Here is a 25,093-nt window from a genome sequence, read left to right on the forward strand (position 1 = left end):
GTGATTTTCCCTAGTGGAACTTTAATAGGAAAAATCTGTAAACGGGAAAGAGAGAGCATTTGCATTGGATTCACTGCGCTGATCATTGCATTAACTTGAGGTTAGAGAGAGAAAGAAATTTGGAAAGAGAGAGAAAGAAATAAATTTGAAGAGGGAAGAAAATGAAGAGAGAGAACCCGGAGTAATAGCAAGACGTGTTAGGAAAAATTAGAGAGAGAATGAGAGAGATGAGAGTTAGAGAGAGAAATAATTTTTGAACATGGAGTAGAAAGAAAATAAGGATGGAGGTTGAAGAAGATGATGTTATAAAGGGTATAAAAATAATTTCATGTTAAGTGGGTCATTTTTTGACTTTTAGAGGAGTCAAAATGGTGATGTGGCGTGTTGACTTCAGGTTGACCGGTCACAATTACCGGTTGTACACTTTAGTGGGAGGTCACCAAAAGGTTGTACACTTTAGTGTGCAAAATTGAAGGTTGTACACCAAAGTGTGAAAATGGGTAAAGGTTGTACACCACGTATGTAATTTACCCTTAATTCTTTCCTTAATTTCTTTTATTTAAGGAACAACCTTTGGTTTTCTTTTAATTTAATGTTTCAGTTTTGTTTATCTCAGTTTCAGGAATTAAAATTTGCATTGATGTCACTTAATTACATGAGGAATTGAAGTAGTCATGTTAAAATTGTCAAATACAGTCCAATTTTTACCCAGAAATTCCAGAATCTCAGTTGAGATTCTGAAATCTCAGTTGAGACAGCAAAAGAGCAACTTTTAGGAAATATTCGCCCCCTTTGCAAGCTTACTGTCGCGACTGAGATTTTGAAAATCTCAGTCGCGACTTGCGGCTGATGTGACGGGATTTGGATGGTTTTTTGCATTTAATCCTATTCCTACTCTAATTCATTACCTATAACTCTATCCTGATCAATACCTATTACTTACACCTATTTATATCACCTCTATTTTCACAAATCACTCATCTTTTACTCTTCCCAACACAAAGATTCACTCACCTTCCCCATAAATCTTTACCCTATTCATCTTCTTCTTCCCTAAATCACCACCATTATCTTTTACTCTTCCTTTCATTCTTTCAAATTTCTTCATCTCTTTCACCAAATTTCACAAACAAAAATGCCTAGACAAAAGACAGTTGCTAACAAAACCAAAGCCACCGAGGTCAATAGATTACGAGTTCAATATGGAGCACCGTTTGATATTGCAACGGAGGCCGAAGGACGTAAATATCGCCGTTTTTCTAATAGCAAGATAGAATTCATCGACATGCCTTTTCTCGACACCGAAACACTTCAAGTTCACAAGGTTTAGGTGCCCAAGATGATGATGAAGAAGATGATGAGGACTTTGATGAAGAGGAGGCGGCGGAGAATGTTGATGTTCATGATCAAGAGCAAGCAAATGTGGAACCAAATGTTGAAGAGCTAGTTGGATGGCAACGTGTTTTGACACAAATGAATGCGAATAACCGTCAAATGAATTTGCGGTTAGATGAAGTCGTTGCCAACAATATCGAAATGAGTTCGAGGATAAACACGGTGGATGCCAATATCACTACATTGAGACGTGAGCACACATCTACTCGTCACCGGTTGCTATCTTTATTCCGACGCCAAGGAGTTGAAACTACACCTTCTCCACCGAGTTCACCTTGAAAGGTTTTATCTTTTCTATCTTTAACTCATTTTCGTTATTATGCTTTGTTACGTTTGGTACAATATTTTTTTATGTTTGGTACAATTATTTTTAATATTCTGTTTGAATGTTATCGTACTATATTTTTAATTCTAATTCGTATGATTTATTTCGTACTATTTTTCGTGTTTTATCGCTTTTTGCACCAATGAGGACATGGTCCAAATTAAGTGTGGGAGGAGATATTTCATATTCGTTTTAATTTTAAGTACGAATGAATGCAACGAATGAGAATGAATGTTATTTATTTAAGTATAAATGCATGTTGTTATTAATGTTTAAGTAAAATATATAATGCAACATTTTCAAAACAGAAATGCAACATTTTTTTATAAAGTGCAACATTTTTCAAAAATAATATCTATTTTTCATAAATGTAAATTTTTTTATTAAGTATATATTTCATATGTTTCAAACAATTTAACTTTCAAAATAATGTTAAGCATATTTTAAGGTTATCATTATTGGTAGAAATAATATTTCTATACGGGCAATATTTTTAAAACAGACATTTTTACAAATCTCCGATACGATTTTATCAAAAACGTCTCGAGTGAATGTATATAAGTAAAATTTCTTTAGTTTCAAATCTCTATTTTATATCATGAATTCATGATAAATATAAATCTTATTTTCAATTTTCAATTAGGTTTATAGGCATAAATCGAACTAACAACTTTAGCTTTTTTTAGCTCGGTATGATTTTTCGTGTTACATTAAAAACCAATTGAAGTTTTTAAGGAAACTTTAGCCATAATACATGTTGAATTTCAAGTCAATATAGGATGAATGTGCTATTTTTCTTTTCCCAATTTATAATTTTCATTTTTGTAACTCGTGTTAATTAAATCAAGTAGTCGTATTCTTAACTTTTGGCCACGATTGAGACCAACCTTATCACAATCGAGGTATGAAAGGGAAGAACATTAAGTACCGTTTACTTTTGGCCACGATTGCGACCACCCTTATCACGGTCGAGGTATGAAAGGAACGTTAGAAATTAAAGCAAAATTAAACGTGTTTAAAGTTTTAAGTAACGATTGCGTCCACCCATGGCATAGTCGGTACCTCTTAAACGAACACAAAAGCAAATTAATTCATACAAAGTCACGGACGAGACCACCCTTATCACGGGCGTGACTAAGTGAATATATTAAACCTAAGTCCTTAATAAATCTATATTTGTAATAGTTTAGGTTTGGGAAAGGAAATTTTGTGCTTTTAATTGCCTTGAGACGAAAGATTCGGAAACATGCGTGCTCACACCGTCCCTAATGCTTCAATATAAAAATTGAGATACAAGACGAATGATGTATCTCTTTTACACTAGCTAGTTTGATACTTTGTGTATAAATTTACCATGGAACTTTTTCTTTTCGGTTTAACTAATTTAAAGAGGAATATATGGATATATGTTCTATTTATAAAGAGGTTGATTAAAGAATAAATTCAGTGAAATTTTGCTCGGGACTAGCAAAAGCTTAAGTGTGGGAGTTTGTTAAGCCCAAAATATACCTAAAATATCATATATAAATACGTTAAATTTACATTGAAATCGTGCTAATTATATTCATTTAGAATACTTTTACGTCTTTATTTACTTCTTTGATGCAAGATACTTAATTATTTGGTTAAATCCAAATAGGAGCCAAAACGGAGCTAAAATGGAGGAAAAACCTAAAAAACATGCCAAGAATATGTATCAGTCAGAAGAACGCTCAAGGAGGACAAGAAGTAGTCGAGAGATGGGGAGAAAAGTGCCTGTCGCGACTGAGATTTTCAGAATCTCAGTCGCGACATACGGTCACCGAACTCCAAAATTTCGAAGTCTTCAACTCGCCCCTTCACCCCCTATCGCGACTGAGATTTTCAGAATCTCATATGAGATTTTCAGAATCTCATATGAGACAGCGAAGAATTCTGCACAGTTTTCACATGTTTAAATCCAAGAAACGCGTCTGTTCGTTTGGATAAAAGCGACCCTTCACCAGCGGACACGACCCTTCATTTACAACCATTCACCAACTATAAATAAGTGATCCATTTCAAGAAATCAATGTTGGATTAGATGGATTAAGGGTTATGAGAGTTGTTATGTTGAAGAAACTCTGACTCAAAAATGAGTCAGAAAGTTAGATTACATTTCTGTGTAAACAAACTTGCTGTACACAAGTTGTTATTAGATTAGTTATAAACACAATAATATTAGTTTAGTTTCAAAGGTAGATCAGAGACAAGTTTTCATTCTGGTAGTGGACTAACCGGTCCCTATTTCGAAGATTCAGCGAGAAGAACTAACGGCTGAAGCGCAAAAGGGTCTGACAAACCTACAGAGTTTGAGGGAAAGATTGACAACCCGGATCTCAAAGTTTTCGTCACAATACTATCCATGTTTCTACTTCTCTGTTAACTTGTGAAGATTCACATTTCATTAATGATATATTTATTTTATTCAATACATTCTTTCTGTTGTTATTTTGATATTGTTCTGACAAAATGATTTTCAAAATGATAAATTGGTGTTTTTATTAAAACGTTTTATACAATCATATTTATATAGAAACTTTGTTGAACACTTGAAAGAATTTAGTTTTTACGGATGATATGATCGCTAGCGCGGCTTATCGGATATAAAATACTAATTTGATTAAGGTAGAAATCTGCTCCGAACCCGAGAGATTTCTACGGTTCAAAGCCTATTAATTGTGTTAATCGATAAATTGTTACATCTTAATAATCTTACCAAAGTTATAGTTGTTTTCTTTGCTTTATGAAAATAAGTTTTATACATTCTATTTATTCCAATTACGGAAGTATCTGTCTTGTAATCAAAATCTCAAGACGGAATTGTTCTCTAAATTCAATATAATATTCTTATCTAATCCTAATTTATCCGAACCAATACAATCAATTAAACGATTTTCTTTTGTTAAACCTAAACACGTGAATAAAACTGAATTAAATAAGTTTTTAGTTAAAAAGCGTTCCCTGTGGGTTCGATATCTTTTATTACTACAAGCGTATACCGTGCACTTGCGGAAAGCGCTCAACAGAAACCCACTTTTTTTTTTATTTTTGATGGAAACCTTAGTTAATCAGAATAAGATTGAAAGCTTGAGATGTACTCTTGGTTTTAATAGTTGTTTTAATGTTGACCGTGAAGGTCGTGGTGGTGGACTTGCATTATTTTGGATGAATAAAGTTGATATTTCTGTTTTGTCGTATTCGCTTTCGCACATTGATTTTTCTATTAGTGATGAAATGGGGCGCTTGTGGCGCTGTACTGGTTTTTATGGTCAACCGAACCGCTCAAATAGACATTTGGCGTGGAATCTATTAAGGGAACTTAAAGGGCGATCCCAACTGCCTTGGTGCGTGTTTGGGGACTGTAATGATCTTCTCCTTGTCTCGGATAAACGAGGTGGGGCCCCTCACCCGGAATGGTTGTTCAGAGGGTTCAGAAATGCGGTTAATGACTGTGGTCTGTTTGATATTCCATTAACCGGGCATGATTTTACGTGGCAGAAGGGTCGAGGGACGGAAAATTTTGTGCAGGAAAGACTGGATAGAGCCCTAGTGAATGCGGATTGGCTCGAACTGTTCCCTAATGCACGTCTTCAGTGCCTGATCTCGTCCTGTTTTGATCATTACCCGTTGGAGCTTCGAACCGACGCCCAGGGAGCGGCTCGTCGAACACCACAGTTTCGTTTTGAGAACTGCTGGCTCGAGGAAACTGAATTCCGTGATCTTGTGACTGAAAATTGGGGCTGTAACGCTGGTCAGCCTGTATGTGAAAGGCTTGTGCACTGTTCTAAGACTATGGGGGATTGGGGTGCAGTGTTTCGTCGATGGTTCAGCGACAGAATCCACAGCTGCAAAAATAAAATTAACACGTTGATTACCGAGGATGATCCGGCGCAGGCTGAACAGGTGCGAGACAACAAGATTGAACTCGACGGATTACTGCATCAAGAGGAATTGTACTGGCAGCAGCGTGCAAAAGTGGCTTGGCTACGCCACGGGGATCGAAATAGTAAGCTGTTTCACAATATGGCCTCTGTACGAAGGGCGGTAAATCAGATTCAAAAGTTAGAAATGGAAAATGGTGGTTGGGCTGAAACGTAGAATGACATGAAACAGGTAGTAGGGGAGTACTTTGAAAAGGTCTTTGCTGATTCTGAGTGTAATGATACGGTTAATGTTGATTTTCTGCCACCCTGCATTTCCACTGACATGAACACGGCTCTGGTTGCGCCCTTTGATGAGAGGGAGTTTAGAACTGCAGTTTTTGATATGCACCCGGATAAGGCCCCCGGACCGGACGGACTCAACCCGACATTCTACCAACGCTTTTGGCACAAAATTGGTCTTGACATTGTCACAGGGTGCAAACAATGGCTTAGCACGGGTAACTTTCCTTCCCACCTTTGTGATACCTTTGTCACTTTAATCCCTAAGGTTACTGCTCCTACCCAAATGAGGGATCTCCGCCCTATATCCCTGTGCAATGTTATTTATAAGATCCTCACAAAGGTTTTAGCTAACCGCTTGAAAAAGATACTACCAGAGGTTATTTCAGCTGAGCAAGCCGCCTTTGTTCCTGGGCGTTCTATAACGGATAATGTTATTGTTGCTTTTGAGTTAATTCACACCATGAAAAGGAAGATTAAGGGGAAGCAGAGTGATGTTGCGTTAAAAATTGACATCAGTAAGGCATATGACCGCATCCGATGGCCCTACCTCAAAGCGGTCTTGCTGCGAATGGGCTTCCACCAGCACTTCGTCGAATGGATTATGCTCTGTGTACAGTCGGTAAGGTACCAAATTTTACTGAATGGGGAGACTGTAGGGCCTATTATTCCATCTCGAGGACTCAGACAGAGGGACCCTCTATCTCCGTATCTCTTTATTTTATGCGCCGAGGGCCTCTCTGCAATGATTAAACAGGCTGAAGTCAGTAATAGCATCCGTGGGTGTAAGGCGAGTCGCCATGCCCCTCGGGTGTCCCATCTTCTGTTTGCTAATGACAGCTTCCTCTTCTTCAAAGCAGAGGTCGGGGAATGCACAGCTATGAAGGATCTTCTTGCATCCTATGAGGCTTTGTCGGGACAGCCTGTGAATTTACAAAAATTCGGTATCATGTTTAGCGCGAATGTAACAGCTCAAACTCAGTTGCACATCAAGGGCCTGCTAGGGGTCTTCGCTGAATACAGGGAGATATCTGGGTCTACCTTCTCTAATTGGCAGACGGAAAAGAGCAGTTTTCAGCTATCTTCGGGATAGGATGTGGAAGAAACTGTTTAACTGGAATGGAAGGCTTTTATCACAAGCAGGGAGAGAGGTGTTCATAAAGGCCGTAGCACAAGCCGTCCCATCATTCTGTATGAGCATCTTCCTCCTTCCTGTATCTCTGTGTGATGAACTACATAGAATGATGAACTCGTTCTGGTGGGGATCGAGTGGGAATAAGCGCCGCATTCATTGGGCTTCTTGGAACCGATTATGCTTGAGGAAAGAGTATGGTGGAATGAGCTTTCGCCAGTTGGAAGCTTTTAATATTGCTTTACTCGGTAAACAAGCATGGAATCTTGTATCTGATCATAATGCTCTTGCAGGTCGTGTACTCAAAGCTAAATATTTTCATGATGACAGCTTCTGGACGGCTCAGTTGGGAAATAATCCGAGCCTAGTGTGGCGGAGCATCTTTCAGGCACGAGAAATGTTGGTTTCAGGATGTCGGTGGAGGATAGGTTCGGGAGAATCGGTCGGTGTGTGGGAAGCGCCGTGGATTCCGAACACTAGGGGCTTTAAACCTGAATCTGCAGTAAAGCCGGGTAGCGAGAATTGGTGGGTGTGTAACTTACGGAACCCGACGGATGGGAGATGGAACTTACCACTAGTGGAATCGATGTTTACACCCCAGGATGTTATTAACATACTGTCAATACCTTTGGGTGAACGAGAGGGACCAGACCAACTCATGTGGCATTTCGACAGACGTGGAACCTATAATGTCCGCTCGGGATATCGCATTGCGTTTGATACACTGTTTGGCAGTAGAACAAATGAGGAAGTTGGGGAGTGGACCGAGCTGTGGAAGATTAATATCCCCCCAAAGGTAAAAATATTCCTGTGGAAGACCTGTAGTGAGTTCCTGCCAAATAGGGAGTGTTTATTCCTTAAAGGTATTGATGTGGTTAATAATTGCGTATTGTGTGGAGACACTGGTGAACACAATGAACATTTGTTTCTGGACTGTGTATATGGTAATGACTGTAGGGCGACTGCTGATGTTGTTCTCGGTTCCACGCACATGGAAACCTTCAGCGAGTGGTTCTCTGATTTTATCAGAACTGAGGTTTCAAGGTCCTGTAAGGAGAAGGTGTGTATGATCATGTGGTCTATATGGTGCCAACGAAACAACAAGCTATGGGATCGTCCGGTGTTACCCGCTCGTGTAGCAGTAGAACATGGCCTGCAATTCCTCCGGCAATTTCAGAATAGCAAAGCAGGGTGGGATGAAGGTGCTGCGGATCCTCAGAACCGAGCAAAGTGGCTGTTTCCGCCTTTGGGGAAAATCAAAATTAATAATGACGCCGCTGTGGACGAAGCACAAAGGCGGGTCGGCATCGGGCAGGTCTGTCGAGATTCACTTGGGAGAATAACAACTTGTCGTTCGTCCGTATACAGGGGAATGTGGATAGCACTACTGGCCGAAGCGATGGGCCTTCGAGATACGATGGCATGGATTAAAGAGCAAGGTTTGCAGTCCGTAATTGTTGAAATGGATGCTAAGGGTGTGGTGGACGCCTTCTACTCGACGCAACCAGACAGATCAGACTTTGGCGGCATCATCTCATGCTGTCGACGCTTGGCGACAGCATGCCCCAGCTTCACACTAGCCTTTGTCCCACGTAGTGCTAATCGGGTTGCGGATATGCTAGCTAGAAACTCTTTTAATTTTGATTCACCGTCTGTTTGGGATTACTCTCCGTCATGTATCAGAGCTTTGGCTCTTGTTGATATAAGTTTGGCTTAATTATAAATGAAAGATGACTTCTTCTTCTTAAAAAAAAAAATTAGATTACGGTTATAACAAATGATTCGGGATAAATGAACCAATTTAAACTAAATCATTTGTATTATGATAATCATAAAACTTTATATTTTATTCGATTTGGTCCCTCATTGAAAATTTCACCACTTATTAACATTCTATTGTCTTGTTTTATTAAATTAAGCATCCATAAACACATTTTACTAACCAAATAATTATGAGATTGTGTAGTTGTGACTTTTGGTACCTTAAAACGGATTAAAATCGACACCAAAGTTTGAATCGTGGTGCTTAACTGCGATAAAGTGATCGGAATCATGTAAGCGAAGTTTATTGGTTTTTCTGTTTAATTGGTTTTCTTAGTTCAACTTTTACGATTTTGTAAGTTAAAAGTAAATTTATACATTAAAAAAATAAAATTTATTCATTGTTTGATAAGCCATTTAATCACTTAAATTAAAATATTATACGTTTGATAACAGTTATTTAGACGTAAAACATTATTTGGCCCCTGATCTATTAAAATTTTATCATTTGGTTCCTGACCTATTATTTGGTGATACTTGGCTCCTAATCTATCCAAATTGGTGAAATTTCACCCAATTTGTATAAATACTTAACAAAATCGTTATCTCATTAACAAGTAGCGATATTTTGACACTTGAACTTGACACGTGATATTTCTTAACATTTTTTTTTGCCACATTATGTGGAAATAATTAATTAGATTAAAAAAGAAAAAATTAAAAAACAAATCCTAAACTAAAATTTATTAAGTTCAAGTGTCAAAATACTGTTACTTATCAATGAGGTAACGACTTGGTTAAATTTTAATACAAATTGGATGAAATTTCATAAATTGAGATAGATCAGAGGCCAAATGTGATCAAATAGTAGGTCAATGGTCAAATGATAAAATTTTGAATAGACTAGAGGCCAAATAGTGCTTTAAGCCCGATTATTTCTTTACCACTTAAAGTAGTCAATCACTTATTTTGATAAATCAAAATATTTGACTTAACCTCTTAAATTAAACATTATCACGTAATATTTCTATAACAGTTACATCATTTAATATTTTTTTGTCACTTATAACATTCAATACTTAAAATTTAGTATTCATTTTTTTAACATTTAATTTCAATTTTATCAAACAACACCTTAGATCTTATTTTATTAAACATAAAGAATTTAATATAATCGTAAGAGAAATAGAATCGTTCAATCTCAAAGCTACAATTAAATTTTACATGTGAAAGCGTGGCTATGTGAATTAATAATATGACAGTAAAATTAACATATTATCATTAAATATCTTGAGTATCGATTAATTACGATTCATTCTGCTCCAAGAAGATTGTAAAAATATAAAGAGGTGAATTCAGATATAAAGTCGATTGAAAGAAGTAGGCAAACATTTATTAAAACAAAGAATATATTGAAGTTGAGTATTTTTGTAATCCTTCAACTTTACAGTAAAATTATAAAACTGGACATAAATAATAATCGCAGTTTCTTATAATTCATAGAAAAGCAAAAATATCACAGTTAAAGATTACATATATCTGTAGAGAAAACATTAGAAGAAAAAATTAAACAGAAATTTCGTAATTATAACATAATAATCTGATTTATCCGAAAAGGTAATATGACAGAAGAAATTGAATTAAAAGCATATATACCATACCTTGTTAGAAGTGATGGAACCACAAGAAGAAGAATTATCGGAAAGAAAGAATCCGAATCTTTAGTGATGTTGATGTTGGTCGTGATCCTTAGGATGGCCTTTTTCATAATAAGATGGAAAAAAGAGGATGAAATTAGAAAAAGACCATCCCGAGGATCAGGATAAACATCATTCACTCCATTCATAACGATACTAATCTTGTATTTTGTTTGAGAGAGAAGAGAATACTAGTATCTAGATATATATAGAGGTTCCCTCCCTTTGATGTAATGTAAATAGGGTGGGCGCTCATTCTTTCTTTTCTCGCCAACTCTAAAAATTGAAACTCAATTTTTCAATTTCACCCTAACTACACATCATTTTTAGGGGTATCCAAAACAATTCAAACTAAAATACCCAATCCATCATCAGTGGCGAGTATAGGATTACTCGGTTGGGGGGCCGATTTTACATGTGCGTTTCGATTTTTTTTTTTTTTGCTAAATCGAGTTTGTTTAATTTTTTTTTTGTATATATGTGTGTTATAATTTGAATGGTCAATAACCAATTTTAAGTATTAATATACAATTTCTCAAAATTAAGCTAGATTTCATTTAATAGCCCTAACAATAAAAAAAAAATTGATTTAGGGAGGGTTGAACATGTAAAAAAATTAAAAAATTTGATTTCAGATGGCCTACCAGGCAAAAAAAATAATAATTTGGATTAAGGAGACCTAAGAGGCCAAAACAAATTTAGAAATTTGGATTTATGGAGGCCTAACAGGCCAAAAAAAAATTAAAAATTTGGAATAGAAAGGTCTAACAGGCAAAATAATAATAATTAGAAATTTGGATTTAGAGAGACCTAAACAAATTAGAAATTTGGATTTAGGGAGTACCTAATAGGTTCAAAATATTGAAATTTTGAATTTTGAACAAGCCTAAAACGTAATGAGATATATTTAATTTTTTTTATTAGTTCAAGGCTAGTTTCTAAAAAAATTATAACATTTTTAATTTTTTATTTATTTTTAGTTTTAAAATTTTAAAATTTAATTTAAAAATTAAGTTGTTTGAGTCTCAAAAATAAGATATTATTTTTTTAATGGGAAGACATAATAAAAATGAATTCAAAGGTGTTATGAAAATAAATTTATTAATTAATAATGGTAACATAATTTTATAATTATTGAAAAATAAAATTTAAATAAATAAACATTTCTAAAATAAATTGAGGTTAGGGGGAATTGAATCTAGGACATTTTAAGAAAAAGCAAGTGTTTTTAACCATCTCATCTACCTTTAAACAATGAAATATTACTATATAGAGTCTATATATACTATTACTAATATTAGGAGGCCCGAAACTACTCGTAACCATAGAAGTTCCGGCGGCCGGGGGGGCCCGGGCCCCCCGCCCTCTGTCTCCGCCCCTATCCATCATCTATAATACTACTACTACTACTAATAATAATAATAAGAGAATAATAGATAATGTACAAATTTATTCCTATAATTATTATAGTTATTAGGGGGAAACGGATTTAACCTTCATGTATAAAACAATGCAATCTTATAATACTAACGTTTATATGATGGTGCATAATATGAACAATTCAAGCATTTTTAACGAAAAATGAACTATTCTCAATAACAAAACATGGATAAGTCCAAATTTTATTGGGTGGCAGAAAGCTACCGGTTTGAGGGTAGCTAAATATACATAGATCAATATATCAATTTACAATGTAAAAGTATTTAGATGTTAATCGGGTGGCCCAAAGGTAAGGATGCCTCGTCAATTTCTTTAGCCTTTTTGTTATCTATTTGGTGCACTTTTATTATGAATTAATGTGGCAAGTGAGCTCGCACGTAACAAGTCCAGGCCCATAAAAAGTTCGGCTTAGAAGACCACCTTTATAACCCAAGACCTTTTCTTAAAATAAACACCTAATTAGCCCAAATCCACCTAAGGGCATAGGAGTTAGAACATCTCCAATAGGGTATCATGACTCTTTAAATTGTCAAATTTAGCTAGCTATTTAGAGAGGAAGTACTCCAATAAGGTGATATGACTTTCTAAAATAAATAGCTAGCCTTTTTCATTAGCTAAATTTGACTAGTCCTTTTGACTAGCTATTTCTATTTTTTTATTAATTCTTTCTCTTTCTCTTTCTTCTTTGTTTCTTTTTTGGCCTAATGCATACCCAAACCCCTAAAGTTGTCCGTTTTGTTCATTTAACCCCCTCACCTTACGGGACAACCCTTTAACCCCATAAACTTCATAAAAATGGTATTTCTCACCCCCTTAACTTGTCCAAATTTATCATTTTACCCCTTTTCAACTCATCGAATATCCTATTTACCCCCTTAACTCCATAAAAGTGGTATTTCTCACCACTTCTGATCCTATTTACCCTCTTAATTTCATAAAAATGGTATTTCTTATCCCTTTATAGTAGTAAAAAAAGTTGAATGGAGAAAGAACGAATAAAAAATACAAATAACAAGAACATTAATATAAACAAGTTAAATACATTATATGTAGGGATAATGTACCGAAATGGGCCTATGATTTTTGGGGAAGTATCAATTTAGGTTCCACTTTTATGGAAAACATAAATATAGGTTTAACGTTTAAAAAAGTTATCAATTTAGGCTTCGATAACGGATTGTAAGGGGTGAAAATACCACTTTTATGGAGTTAAGGGGGTAAATAGAACATTCTATGAGTTGGGGGGATAAATGGACAAGTTAAGGGGGTGAGAAATACCATTTTTATGGAGTTTAGGGGGTTAAAGGGTTGTCCCGTAAGGTGAGGGGGTTAAATGAACAAAACGGACAACTTTAGGGGGCTGGGTATGCATTAGGCCTTCTTTTTTTCTACTTTTTCTGTTTTTCTTTAAATTTATTCACTTTTAATGATAAAATAATCAAATAGAGAGTCAAATAGCTAGTATGGTTAGAATAAGACATACATTTGGCTAGCTAAATTTGGCTAAACTAATATTTTATATTATTTTTGAGAGTGAAATGACTAGTTAGTGTTGGAGATACTCTTAGATGCGAGGGCACAGTGGATTTTTCACTCTTAACCCCTTTTCATATAAAATATAACCTCAATGACTATAAGAAAAAGGTTGAACTCTCTCTAATTTGATCGTGAGAGTGTATTTAAAGGAATGTTCTCAATATAAGTCGAGACAATCCAGAGTGACATCATGGCATAATCTTTCAATCTTATCATAATACTCTATATAAAACAACTAATGTGATACAAGAAAGAAAATGTGGCCTTCACTAAGTCAAATAAATGACCACTTACTATTGCCAAAGCCAAAATCACCCATGGCTTTAAGAAACATAAATAATTAAAAGTTTAACTTTATAGTATTCATAAAAAAAAGGGTTCAATTGAGATTTGCATGAAAATTTAGAAAAGAATAACTTTACGGGGTGTTTGTTAAAAGGGATATATGAGATGGGATAGGGATAAAAAAACACGAGATAAGTTATCTCGTGTTTGTTTGGGAGATAGAAGAGTGAGACAGATGAAGGATAAACTTCTTATCCCTCAAATCCTATACCCAGGAGGGGGTGGTATAAGGAGGTGGGATAAGCTCCTGCGATTTTAATATGATGGAAAAGTCGATCTTATCCCTCAAATTAATGTTATATAGTTTAAATAAGGTTAAAATAGTAAAATGTATTATTTTATCCTCATCCCTATCCCACATACCAAACATTGAATAATAATTCTCGACTATCATATTTTTATCATTATCCCAACCATTTATCCTTATCCCTATCCAAACCTTTATCCCTATCTCTATCCCAATAGAATACCAAACACCCCGTTAGGGCTTTAATTGGATGAAAGATTTGGAGGGATTAAGAAGGAAAAAGTTTGCAAAGATAAAAAAAAACAAAATTTGCAAAATTTGGTATTTACACTTGCAAACATTTCCCTTCTTAACCCTTCCAAACCTATTTTTTGCCGCTCGTACCATTTATTAAGGTTTTGTTGTGCATACCCTACCTTGGGGTATACGTTTTTCCGTTTTCTCCCTTCCCATTACTGTTTCATCGTACTATCATGATGTGCGGTCGATGTCTCTCACCGTTTTACTGTCTTGGTTGCTTGATTTCCGCTCTCAGGATCATTGGTCGTTTTTTCTTCCATCTTTCCGATTTCTACCCGATTGATTTATCAAGCAAGTAATCCACTCGCTAAGCCATCGTTACTTTTTATTAATATTTTACTGTACTAAAACCCTTATATATATAGAGGGTGGAATGAGAGTTTTAGAATATTTGTCACCTGGAATACAAAAAATTTATCTTCTTTATTTTCTCTCTTTTACATTTTTGGGTAGATGTTCTTTATTTAAGAAGCATTTTTCTGCCCGACTATGAGGAAGTAGTCGTCTTTAGGTTGAGTCAAGTCTTGAAACTGTGGTTTGTAAGTTTCCTTTCTATCCATGAACGTATGATACCTTTGATGGTTTTTTAATGATATTTTTCATGAGTTATAGGAGTAGCTAACCTATATATTAGTTGAATAAATGCAAAGAGATTTTATTTAAGAGACAATAAACACCGTTTGTCACATGCATACTGGGATCAGAGATATGAAAAGTCTCATGTTAAAGTTGTTTCTTATGTATGTTGAAATGCTTCATTGTTCTTACTCTTTACTCATGAATTAATGCAATGAGACTTGGTTGGTAAGTATTTAAAGAATCCTATAAATACAAGAGACTTGACTTAGGTGACTTTAGTGGAAGAAAACCTAGAACCAAGGGCGGAGCCAGGGAGGGTCACAAAGGATCGACCAATCCTTCGGCCCATCGAAAAACTCCTAGAAGATGCTAGTCGACGGGCACCATCCATGTGTTAGCCATGGCTTGGAGCCCCTCACCCATGCCAATGAAGAAGAAGATGAGACTGAGCACCCATCTTCTTCTATATTTTTTAAGTTATCCCTTAAATCCAAATCACAACTCTAAAATTTAATAGAAAATAAAAGGAAATTGAGGGAGAGATGAAAAAAATATACGAATTGAATGAGAAAGAGAGGATACGCCATGGAAAGGATGGCACAATTAGGAGAGCAATAGACGATGAAATGAGAAAACAGACAATGTGAGAGAGTGGAAACTGTTTATTTTTTTATTTAATTTTTTAGGTAATAGTTTTTGATCAAGTAATATGCTATCTTAATTTTTTTATTTAATTGTTAATTTAATTTATTTTATATTTTTTAGATGAAGATAGTTGGAGGATGAATGGAAACTTATAATTTTTTCTTTTTATTTGTATAATTTTGGTTTAAATTGTTTATTTGTGTCTAGCTCTTAATGGTAACATTCTCGATTCATGCTACTTTTTTTTATTTGTATTTGAATGAGGGCAAAATTTGATTCTAACATTTTCGGGGAGGTGAAAATTTTATCCTAATGTATAAAATGGTATAAATTTACTCTCAAGGTTTCCAATCAACATAAATTTTTACCCATATATTACCAAAAATTTGAAAACGTTGACTGTTATTTAACTATCACATCAGATATTCTAAACATGAATCATGTTCAAAATATTTAATTTTATTGTTTGGGGTATTTTTTGATTTTGGTTTTTCTTTTAAATTATTGGATATTAATTTAGATATTAAATTAGTTATTCAAATTGGACTTAAATTTTCTAGATTTTAGCTCAAACAATTATTAGTGACTAGTGAACATATCGGAAAATTATTTATGGAGCGGTTTTTGTATATAAACACATTTTCAGTAGGAATCAAAATCTTGAGCCGTTAGTAAACAAATCTACATATAATGGAGCTCCTTTGAACTTTAAGTTATGACTCTGCCACTTCCTAGACCTATTTTCTTAACAAGATTCATGTGAAAAATGAGGAAATTCATTTATAACTTCGTGTTCTGGCTATCACTTCAATATGTTATATTTTATGTGTAAAGTGAATAACTTTATGTTGTTCTCGTTACTTATCAGTTGGATGTGTTAGTTTAGATTAATTTTTTGTTCTTAGTGTAGAAATTTCTCTTAAAATATTTACGAAGAAGTTACTTTTAAGAGCACCAACTATTTGATACTTTTAGAAAATGAAATGTGTTTGATCTCATCCTCGTGGATACAATAATCTTGTTCATCATTATATTACTTGTACACTATGAACTTTTAGGACAATACTTTCGTTTTTGTCTACTCAATTTAAGGACTATATTCTCAATAATTTTTGCTTCATCTAGGATCTCGATCATGTTGAATGGTTCTTCTAAGACTTAATTCATATTCTCAAGAGGGTTACGTTAAGGGACCTCTTTCCCCAATTATAATTTTTTGTACCGTGGGAATTTTCTTAGTCAATACATTTCGAGGATGATTGAGAAAGGTAAGATTATTCGCATGGAGTACGTTAGAAATTCTTCTTTCCCGTCACATTTCTTGTATGAAGATGATATTCTTCATTTATGTAAAGCTTCTATGCGCCATATGAGAGCTTTTAAACAACTTTTTATGCTTTATAAAAGGATCTCAGTCTTTTGGTAAATTAGACAAAGTTGGAAGTTATTTTTGTCACTCATATTTCTAATCATTGAGCTGTACGCTTAGTGAATATTCCGAGTATTTGGATTATGAGTAAATTTACAATACACTTGACATACCACCTAAGATAAGTGATTTGGTGTGCCAGACCTATTTATAATTTGATAAGTGTTTAAAACTTTATCAGTAACTAAATATAATTAAAAAATAAAAACAATTTAATTTTATCCCAAACTTTTTCTCCTCACGATCTCTTCTCCCTCGTTTTCTTCTCTTTTTGCATTTGCAATGTTGGAGAATTGCAGCTTTTTATAATTGTCATCCAGCTTCAACAATCTCATGTATTTTTCAATTCTTAGTTCGGTTTTGAGTACCCCTAGAGAAGGGAGGCGGTAAAATTAGAACAAAATTGATGTGCTTTTATTTTTTTAATTATACTTAATTACCCGTTAAAGCTTTAAACACTTGTCAATCTAGCATAACAAATCTCATATTTTAGGTGGTATGCTAAGTATATTATACATTTTCTCCCAAATATCTTCTGGTATCAAAAGGTGAAGCAACACCCAAATTAGAGAAAGAACCCCATTTTTCACATTCCAACTGAAAAAATGCTAAACTTAATCAAATTTACTGCTCGCCCGGAAGTAAACTCATATGCGAGAGAAATCTTGACAATTTTATTACTTTTTGCACACTTTAAAAAAACTCCTACATGGACAATTTTTTTCCAGCTGTCCATTTCATATTCCTTTCTTGCTACATCACCAACATTGGAACTTCAAATGGATATATATATATATATATATATTTTTTTTTTTTTTGGTGTAAATGGGGTCCAATTTTATAAAGTTGAAGTTTGTGATAGGTTTAAGAGAAAGTTCAGGTGCAAAAGGAGAAATATAGACAAGTTGAGGGGTATATATTAAAAAATGCATACTTATTAATATTGTTTCGTAACCTAGAATAATAATAAGAGCATAAGAAATCCATATAAAAACTCATAATTTCCTCTGCAGCAGCCTAGCCCGCCGATCCGGATTTTTTGAGCAATGGCTACGGGAGAGCTTGCTTGCAGTTACGCTACTTTGGTCCTCCATGATGATGGAATCCCCGTCACAGTAACATCTCTTTCCTCTCTTCTTCTTTCTATTATTACCTTTTTCTGTATTTTTTTCAAGTAATCGATTAAAAATACATGTAAAATCCAGGCGGAAACGATTGCTGCATTAGTCAAGGCAGCCAACGTATCGGTCGAATCTTACTGGCCAAGCTTGTTTGCCAAGTTGGCAGAGAAGAGGAATATTGACGATCTCATCTTCAATGTTGGTTCTGGTGGCGCTGCTGCTCCCCTCGCCGTTTCTGCTCCCGCAGCCGGTGCCGGTGATGCCGCTGCCGCTGCTCCTGCTGTTGAAGCAAAGAAGGTACGCCTTTCTGAATTTTCTTTTTGTAATGTCGATGACATCTTTATTACAGATCGTCATGATTTAATTAAAAAAAATTGTTTGATTTACAAGAACACTGTACATTTTCCTGTGCAGGAGGAGCCAAAGGAAGAGAGTGACGATGATATGGGATTCAGCTTGTTTGATTAGGTGATTCGGCTCCATAATTAGAACTTATTAGAGTCCTAACACAGATTTCTAGTATTGGTTCCACTTTGAAATGAATTTTTGGATTGGTACCTTGTATTTTTCACAACTTTTTAGCTACCGAGTTTGGATTACATACTAAATGATTGATTCAATTAGCTTTACTTATTTTCCTAGTTAGTTACAATTTTGGGGGGTTTTGCAGAACTCTTTCTTACATTTGCTTTATCTAATGATTTTTAATATGTTCTTGGCTAAATACATAAATTCACACGTGGATGAACATGAATTAAATCTGTAAATTTGATAGCTTTTATAGCTACTGAGGTTTAAGGCAAATCTATATGTTTGTGTATAAGTTATTTAACTTCAAATTGCATAAAGCACACTGGAATGTAGAATATCAATTATATATTTGGCATATCGCTTTGTCTTGAGAATGAATTAGCTTATTAGCATATGAATGCTTTCATCTTATATTGGCTGGATTTAGGATTAATTTCATAGAGCTTTCACATGCTAAAATGGTTGTACTTGCTTACCCATGGGATATTTCTAATTGAGCTTGGAATAGGTATAGCTGGTAATGTAGTTGATTATAGGTGCAAATTTTATGTGCATTCTGAATTTGCTTTATTTAGTGGTTCTAGTGAGTGTTTTGTTCTTCTTGTGGTGAATACCCTATTGCAGTGGATCTTTTTGCACTTTAAGGACTTGCCTTTGCACGGTAGGTTCTCTATTTCCATGCTTTCTTCTTCCCTATCCCCCTTCTCCGACTTCTTTCTGCTCTTTCACCCTTCATCTTCACAGATTTACACTAGTTAGAGCTCTTTTTTGAGTTTTAGATCCGATCTTCTCTCATGGTGGTTTTCCTCAGATTGAAATCCTCTTTTTCATGATTTCCAATATACCATTACTGTCTACGTTCCACACAAACTCTTCAATAGCATTTCACGTTTCACATTCATTTTCGTTTTCGTTTCAATTTCTTTTCCATTTCTATTTCTAGTTATATATATATATATATATATTAAATAACATCTCTCAGTGTTTATACCATTTCAGTTTCAAATTCCATGGAACATGTGCCACTATAATTTAAATAGTGAAAACTACTGCAAATACCAATGTCACTATAATTTAGCGCATTACCAACAAGAACATACAATAGGAAAACATTACATAATGTATAAACCCTGATGCTCCTGCAACGCACGTCGAAAGTAGTATGAACCCTGATGCTTTCATCAACATGTGTGCACAAGCAATCGGGGAGCGGTTTGGACCCGAGACGGGGAATCGCCTGCGGTCATTCATGACCCTCCCTCCACATTGGAGTATGGCATCCACATCGACTGTATCATCCTGGCCCTTGTTAAACTTTAGACCGGGCGCCCAGAGTTCTTCATTTCTCCAAGCTCACAACACGGATTCCATGGTAACTACTACGGCGGCAGTTGGAGAACGACAAATCAATCGGGAGTTATTCCCTGGTGGCGCAGAAGGAAGTCAAAGGAATGATTCAACCCTTCCGGGCGGATCTACGGGTCCTGGATTAAATCTAGGCGGGTTCGATATCCCAAGGCGCCCACGGACGAATCTCTCCCTTGGCGGATCCGAGGGGCGAACACATAAAAAGCGTAGAAGGGAGAAAAGTAGGCGGTCTAAATCACCCTCGCCTTGACGACCGAGATCCTCACGTCGGGGCAGATCGCCCCCATCTACTGGACGTAGACGGAGTAAAAGGCCAGCGGAGACGCCCCATTTGAGTGGACCACAACCCCCGCCACCCATTTGGGCAAGCTCCCCCAGGAGGGGGGGGGGGGGGGGGGGGGCGGAGGAGGTAGTAGCGGAGGAGGAGGCGGACGCGGAAGTGGAGGAGGGCGTTCGCCATTAGATCCATCATCTGGGTCAAGTTCTTCTTCTTCTCCAAGTAGATCTCCACGAAGGGGTCGCCCAAGGGCGGATCCGGAGAATTTTGATGATAGAGTTAGAGCTCTGGTGCTCCGTATGAATGAGGAAAATGCCAGGCATAATCCGTTCGCCAATAGAGATTCGCCTTTCGCAGCTTGGATTGAGGCAGAGGAAACTGATATAGCTTTTAAAATACCTAATCTTGCTATCTATACAGGTGTTGACAATCCGGAAGCTCACGTCAGAAAATACCGAATACTGCTCAAACTCAATCGTGCCACCGAGCCTGTGCTCTGCAAAATGTTTGTCACCACGCTAGGAGGTCCAGCCTACGGGTGGTTTCAGTCTTTACCTCCGGGCTCAATAAACAGTTTTGATCAATTGAGCAGGGAATTTTGTGCTAAATTCGCCGGTTGTATTCCTCCAGTGGTTAAATCAGGAAAGCTTTTTGAGTTAAAGCAGAAGGCGAATGAATCCCTTCGGGAATACGTAGACACTTTTAACCAATTGTGCATACAAATCGTTGATGTGGATATCTCCGTAGCAGTGGAATGTTTTGTGAGAAACACCACTTGTAAAAGCTTGCAAGAAGATCTAATTCGAAAGAAACCCACCAGCATGGCAGAATTGATGGAGCGTTGTAAAGACTTTATCGAGGTGGATGACATTCGCCGAGGATCACTGTCATCGCCCAAAAGGGACAAGGGCGAATCTCGCCATCGAGATAGAGACAAAGACAAACATCAAGATTCTTCCTCTAGAAGCAGGCAAAGGGGTTCTAAGAACAAATCAACGTTTGTCACCTCTTTCACACCTCTCAACGCTTCTAAAAGTGAAGTCCTTATGTGGATCGAGAACAGTCAACACAAACGGAGCATTTCATACCCCGAACCAAAGGGGGGGAGTACACCAATACTGCTAAAAATCCTAAAAATTATTGTAAATATCACAGGAAAAATGGCCATGACACTGATGCATGTTGGGAGTTAGCTCGGGAAATCGAGCGTCTCATCGAGAGAGGCAAATTGGATCGATTCATCCAGAATGATGGCAAGAAAGGAGATGGTGATAGATCCAAAGAGGACCCAAAGAAGAAGGGGAAAGGTACCATTAATGTCATAGCAGGCGGACCTGGATACCAACCAATGCTGAAAAAGGCAAAGACTATCGCTCTTGACAGGGCATCGTTAAATTGCCACTTTGCCGATGTAGGTCCGGAAATCTCTCCCCATGCGGATGCACTGGTCGTCACTATGATGGTGGAAGGCTGGGAGAAAAAGAGTGATGGTTGATACTGGGAGTTCGTGCAATGTCATCACCAGAGGAGCTTTTGCCAAACCCATGATTGATCCAGTCCAGGTAGAGCCAACTGTGGTTGATATCCTAGGAGTGACGGGACATACTATCCAAACAAAAGGCCAAGTCACTCTGGATTGTGAGCTTACGGATGATGACCAGGTCTGGAAAGGTGATTTGGAATTTTCTGTCTTGGATGGTCAGTTAGCTTACAATATCATCCTCGGACGGCCCTTTATCTCCGAAGTTGCAGCCCTTATCTCCATACGCCACTTAGCGCTTTACATCCCCACGGCCAAGGGAGGTGTAATGATCAGAGGTAGCCAAAAGGTAGCCCAGGAGACATATTCGGCATCACTGATGATTCGCCCCCAATCTAAAGAAGAGGATGAGGAGGAGCTCGTCACAATGGCCTTGGGCGAGACAGAAATGTACCTTATGGCGGATGAAAAGCAGGTGCGAATGGCTAAAGGGCTCAAAGGCGAAATTAAAAATGCAATCACCAAGGTACTCCGTGAGGCGGAGGATGTCTTCGCATGGAAGGATGAAATTCTCCCCAGAATCAGTCCAGACGTGATCACTCACAAGCTCAACATTGATAAAGATGCAGTTCCTGTGGCTTAGAAGCGGAGAAACCATGGCCCCGAAAGGCAGAAGGTGATAGAAGAAGAGATCACCAAGCTCCAGCGGGCGGACGCCATTGAGGAGGTGCTTTATACTCAGTGGCTGGCGAACGTCGTTCTGGTAAAGAAGGCAGGCGGATCTTACCGCATGTGTATTGACTTTACAGATCTCAACAAAGCTTGTCCCAAAGACAACTATCCTCTGCCATGTATTGACATGCTTGTGGATGGAACCGCCGGTCACGCCATGTACTCCTTTACGGATGTGAAGTCAAGTTATCATCAGATCCCCATGGAACCCTCAGATAGAATCAAGACCTCGTTCGTAACACATCAAGCCACTTATTGCTTCAAAGTTATGCCCTTTGGGCTTAAAAACGCGAGTGCAACTTATCAGAGGATGACGAACAAGATATTCGCAGATAGTAAAGGGGATAACTATTCTGTCTATGTAGATGACATGATCATTAAAAGCACAACCATAGAAAGGCATATAGACGATATAAAGGAGGTACTGGACGTACTCCGACGCCACAACATTAAGCTGAACCCAGAGAAGTGTACTTTTGGTGCGATGTATGGAAAATTCTTAGGGTTCATGATCAGCGAAAAAGGAGTTAGCCCAAATCCTGACAAGGTTAAGGCTGTCCTAGAAATGCAAGCACCACGGAACATCAGAGAAGTACAACGCCTTAATGGGCGGATCATAGCCTTGGGCAGGTTTATCTCTTGTTCAGCTCGCAGATGTCAGCCCTTTTACGAGGTCATCAAGAAGCAAAAGGCGTTCGAGTGGAATGAGGATTGTGAAAAGGCCTTCGAAGGAATCAAGCGGTTCCTCACGGAGCCGCCCATGATGAGTCGACCAATGAAGGGAGAGGACCTCTACATGTATGTATCGGTTACGGATAAGGCTGTGTGCACGGTCATGATACGAGAGGAGGATGGCCAGCAGTTTCCGATTTATTATGTGAGCAAGGTTCTGAAAGACGCCGAAACCAGATATTCTAAGCTTGATAAAATGGCGCTGGCTGTTGTCACCACATCAATCCGCCTTAGACCATATTTTCAGGTGCATACTGTGGTGGTTCGAACGAATATACCAATGAGAAAGGTGTTGCAGAAGCCAGACACTTCCGGAAGGTTGATGGAATGGGCAATCCGCCTTGGTGAATTCGATGTGAGATATGAAAGTAGGTCGGCTTTGAAGAGTCAGGTCCTGGCAGACTTTGTGAATGAATTCACCGATGAAGGGATAGATCACCCCAAGTCTCCAGTAGAGGAATGAACAATGTACACCGATGGCGCCTCCTCAGCGGACGGAGCTGGCGTAGGCGTTGTGATCAAGGGTCCCCAATACATAAAGTTACGGTACGCAGTAAAATTAAATTTCCATGCAACTAATAATGCTGCTGAATATGAAGCTCTGGTATTGGGATTACGCCTACTCAAAGAAATCACTCCTGAGCGGATTGTGATCTATAGTGACTCTAAGCTAATGGTCAACCAAGTAATCAAGAATTACGAGGTGAACGATGATGTTTTGGCCAAATACGTAGCAGAAGTCAAAAAATTGCTGGATCACCTTGAGGCTAAGGAAACCAAATGGGAACTGATTCACGTACCAAGGGAGTCCAACACTGAGGCGGATCATTTGGCCAAAATGGCCTCTTGTGAGGAGAACTGGACAGATCCAGATTGTCCCTTCGAAGTTAAGATAGCTCCAGCCTTCGCTTTAGAGGAAGTATCCCTACTCACAACGGTAGAAGATGATTGGAGATCGGTCATTCGCCAATATCTGCTATGTGGAACTTTACCTGAGGATAAGGAAGAGGCACGGCGGATAGTTAGGAGAGCGGCTTATTTCTCCATAATCAACGATGGCCTTTACAGAAAATCTTTTAGCCACCCTTGGTTGAAGTGCATTCTGCCGGAAGAGGGACAACAAATCCTCAAGGAGCGACATGAGGGATCATGTGGGGCTCATGAAGCATCCGCCACCATCTTGAAGAAATCCAGGTTAGCGGGTTTCTACTGGCCCACGGCCGAATTGGATGCCCAAAAATTGGTAGAATCTTGTCATAGTTGTCAGATTCATGCGAATGAATCACATACTGCCAAACATCTCCAGAGGCCCATCATAGAAGGACGGCCATTCACCCTCTGGGGAATAGACATTGTCGGCCCATTTCCTCCAACTCGCCGACAGAGGAGGTACGTGGTAGTGGCAGTGGATCATTTCACCAAGTGGGTAGAAGCCGAAGCTGTCTCCTCCATCACTGCAGAACGAATGGTGGATTTCGTCAAGGACAACATCGTGGGAAGATACGGTGTTCCACATACCATCATCACCGATAATGGAACACAGTTCAACTGTAGCGAATTCAAAACTTTCTGTGAAGAGTTGGGCATTCTGAACAGATTTGCCTCCGTTTATTATCCCCAATCCAACGGGATGACCGAAGTCACGAATCGGACGATCGTAAAAGGGATAAAAAAGAGATTAGGAGAGCATGATAAGAAGTGGGCGGACCAGCTGACAAGCGTTTTATGGGCTTATCGCACCACTCCTAGGACGGCCACAGGAGAAACACCATTCGCCCTCTCTCATGGTGTAGAGGCAGTGATCCCGGTTGAAATACAGGTCCCAAGTGATAGAGTG

General features: G+C 37.6%; 1 protein-coding gene across 1 annotated transcript; it reads left to right on the forward strand.

Annotated features, from left to right (window-relative positions):
• The first annotated feature begins 17,979 nt into the window (after window positions 1-17,979).
• Window positions 17,980-18,808, forward strand: LOC136226796 (large ribosomal subunit protein P1-like). The gene is made up of 3 exons (XM_066015450.1): window positions 17,980-18,130; window positions 18,221-18,433; window positions 18,551-18,808. Exons 1-3 carry the CDS (start codon window positions 18,062-18,064, stop codon window positions 18,602-18,604), a joined length of 336 nt encoding a protein of 111 aa, XP_065871522.1. The 5' UTR covers window positions 17,980-18,061; the 3' UTR covers window positions 18,605-18,808.
• Window positions 18,809-25,093: the final 6,285 nt, after the last annotated feature.

The sequence above is a fragment of the Euphorbia lathyris genome, chromosome 4 (genome assembly GCF_963576675.1).
Source record: "Euphorbia lathyris chromosome 4, ddEupLath1.1, whole genome shotgun sequence".
NCBI classification, from domain to species: Eukaryota; Viridiplantae; Streptophyta; class Magnoliopsida; order Malpighiales; family Euphorbiaceae; genus Euphorbia; species Euphorbia lathyris.

What these genes read in the sequence shown, in the direction of transcription:
- LOC136226796 (XM_066015450.1), top strand. Translation starts at nt 18,062, where the DNA reads ATGGCTACGGGAGAGCTTGCTTGCAGTTACGCTACTTTGGTCCTCCAT. An exon ending in ATGATGGAATCCCCGTCACA is followed by an intron (nt 18,131 to 18,220) that starts GTAACATCTCTT and finishes TGTAAAATCCAG; the next exon opens with GCGGAAACGATTGCTGCATT. An exon ending in CTGCTGTTGAAGCAAAGAAG is followed by an intron (nt 18,434 to 18,550) that starts GTACGCCTTTCT and finishes TTTCCTGTGCAG; the next exon opens with GAGGAGCCAAAGGAAGAGAG.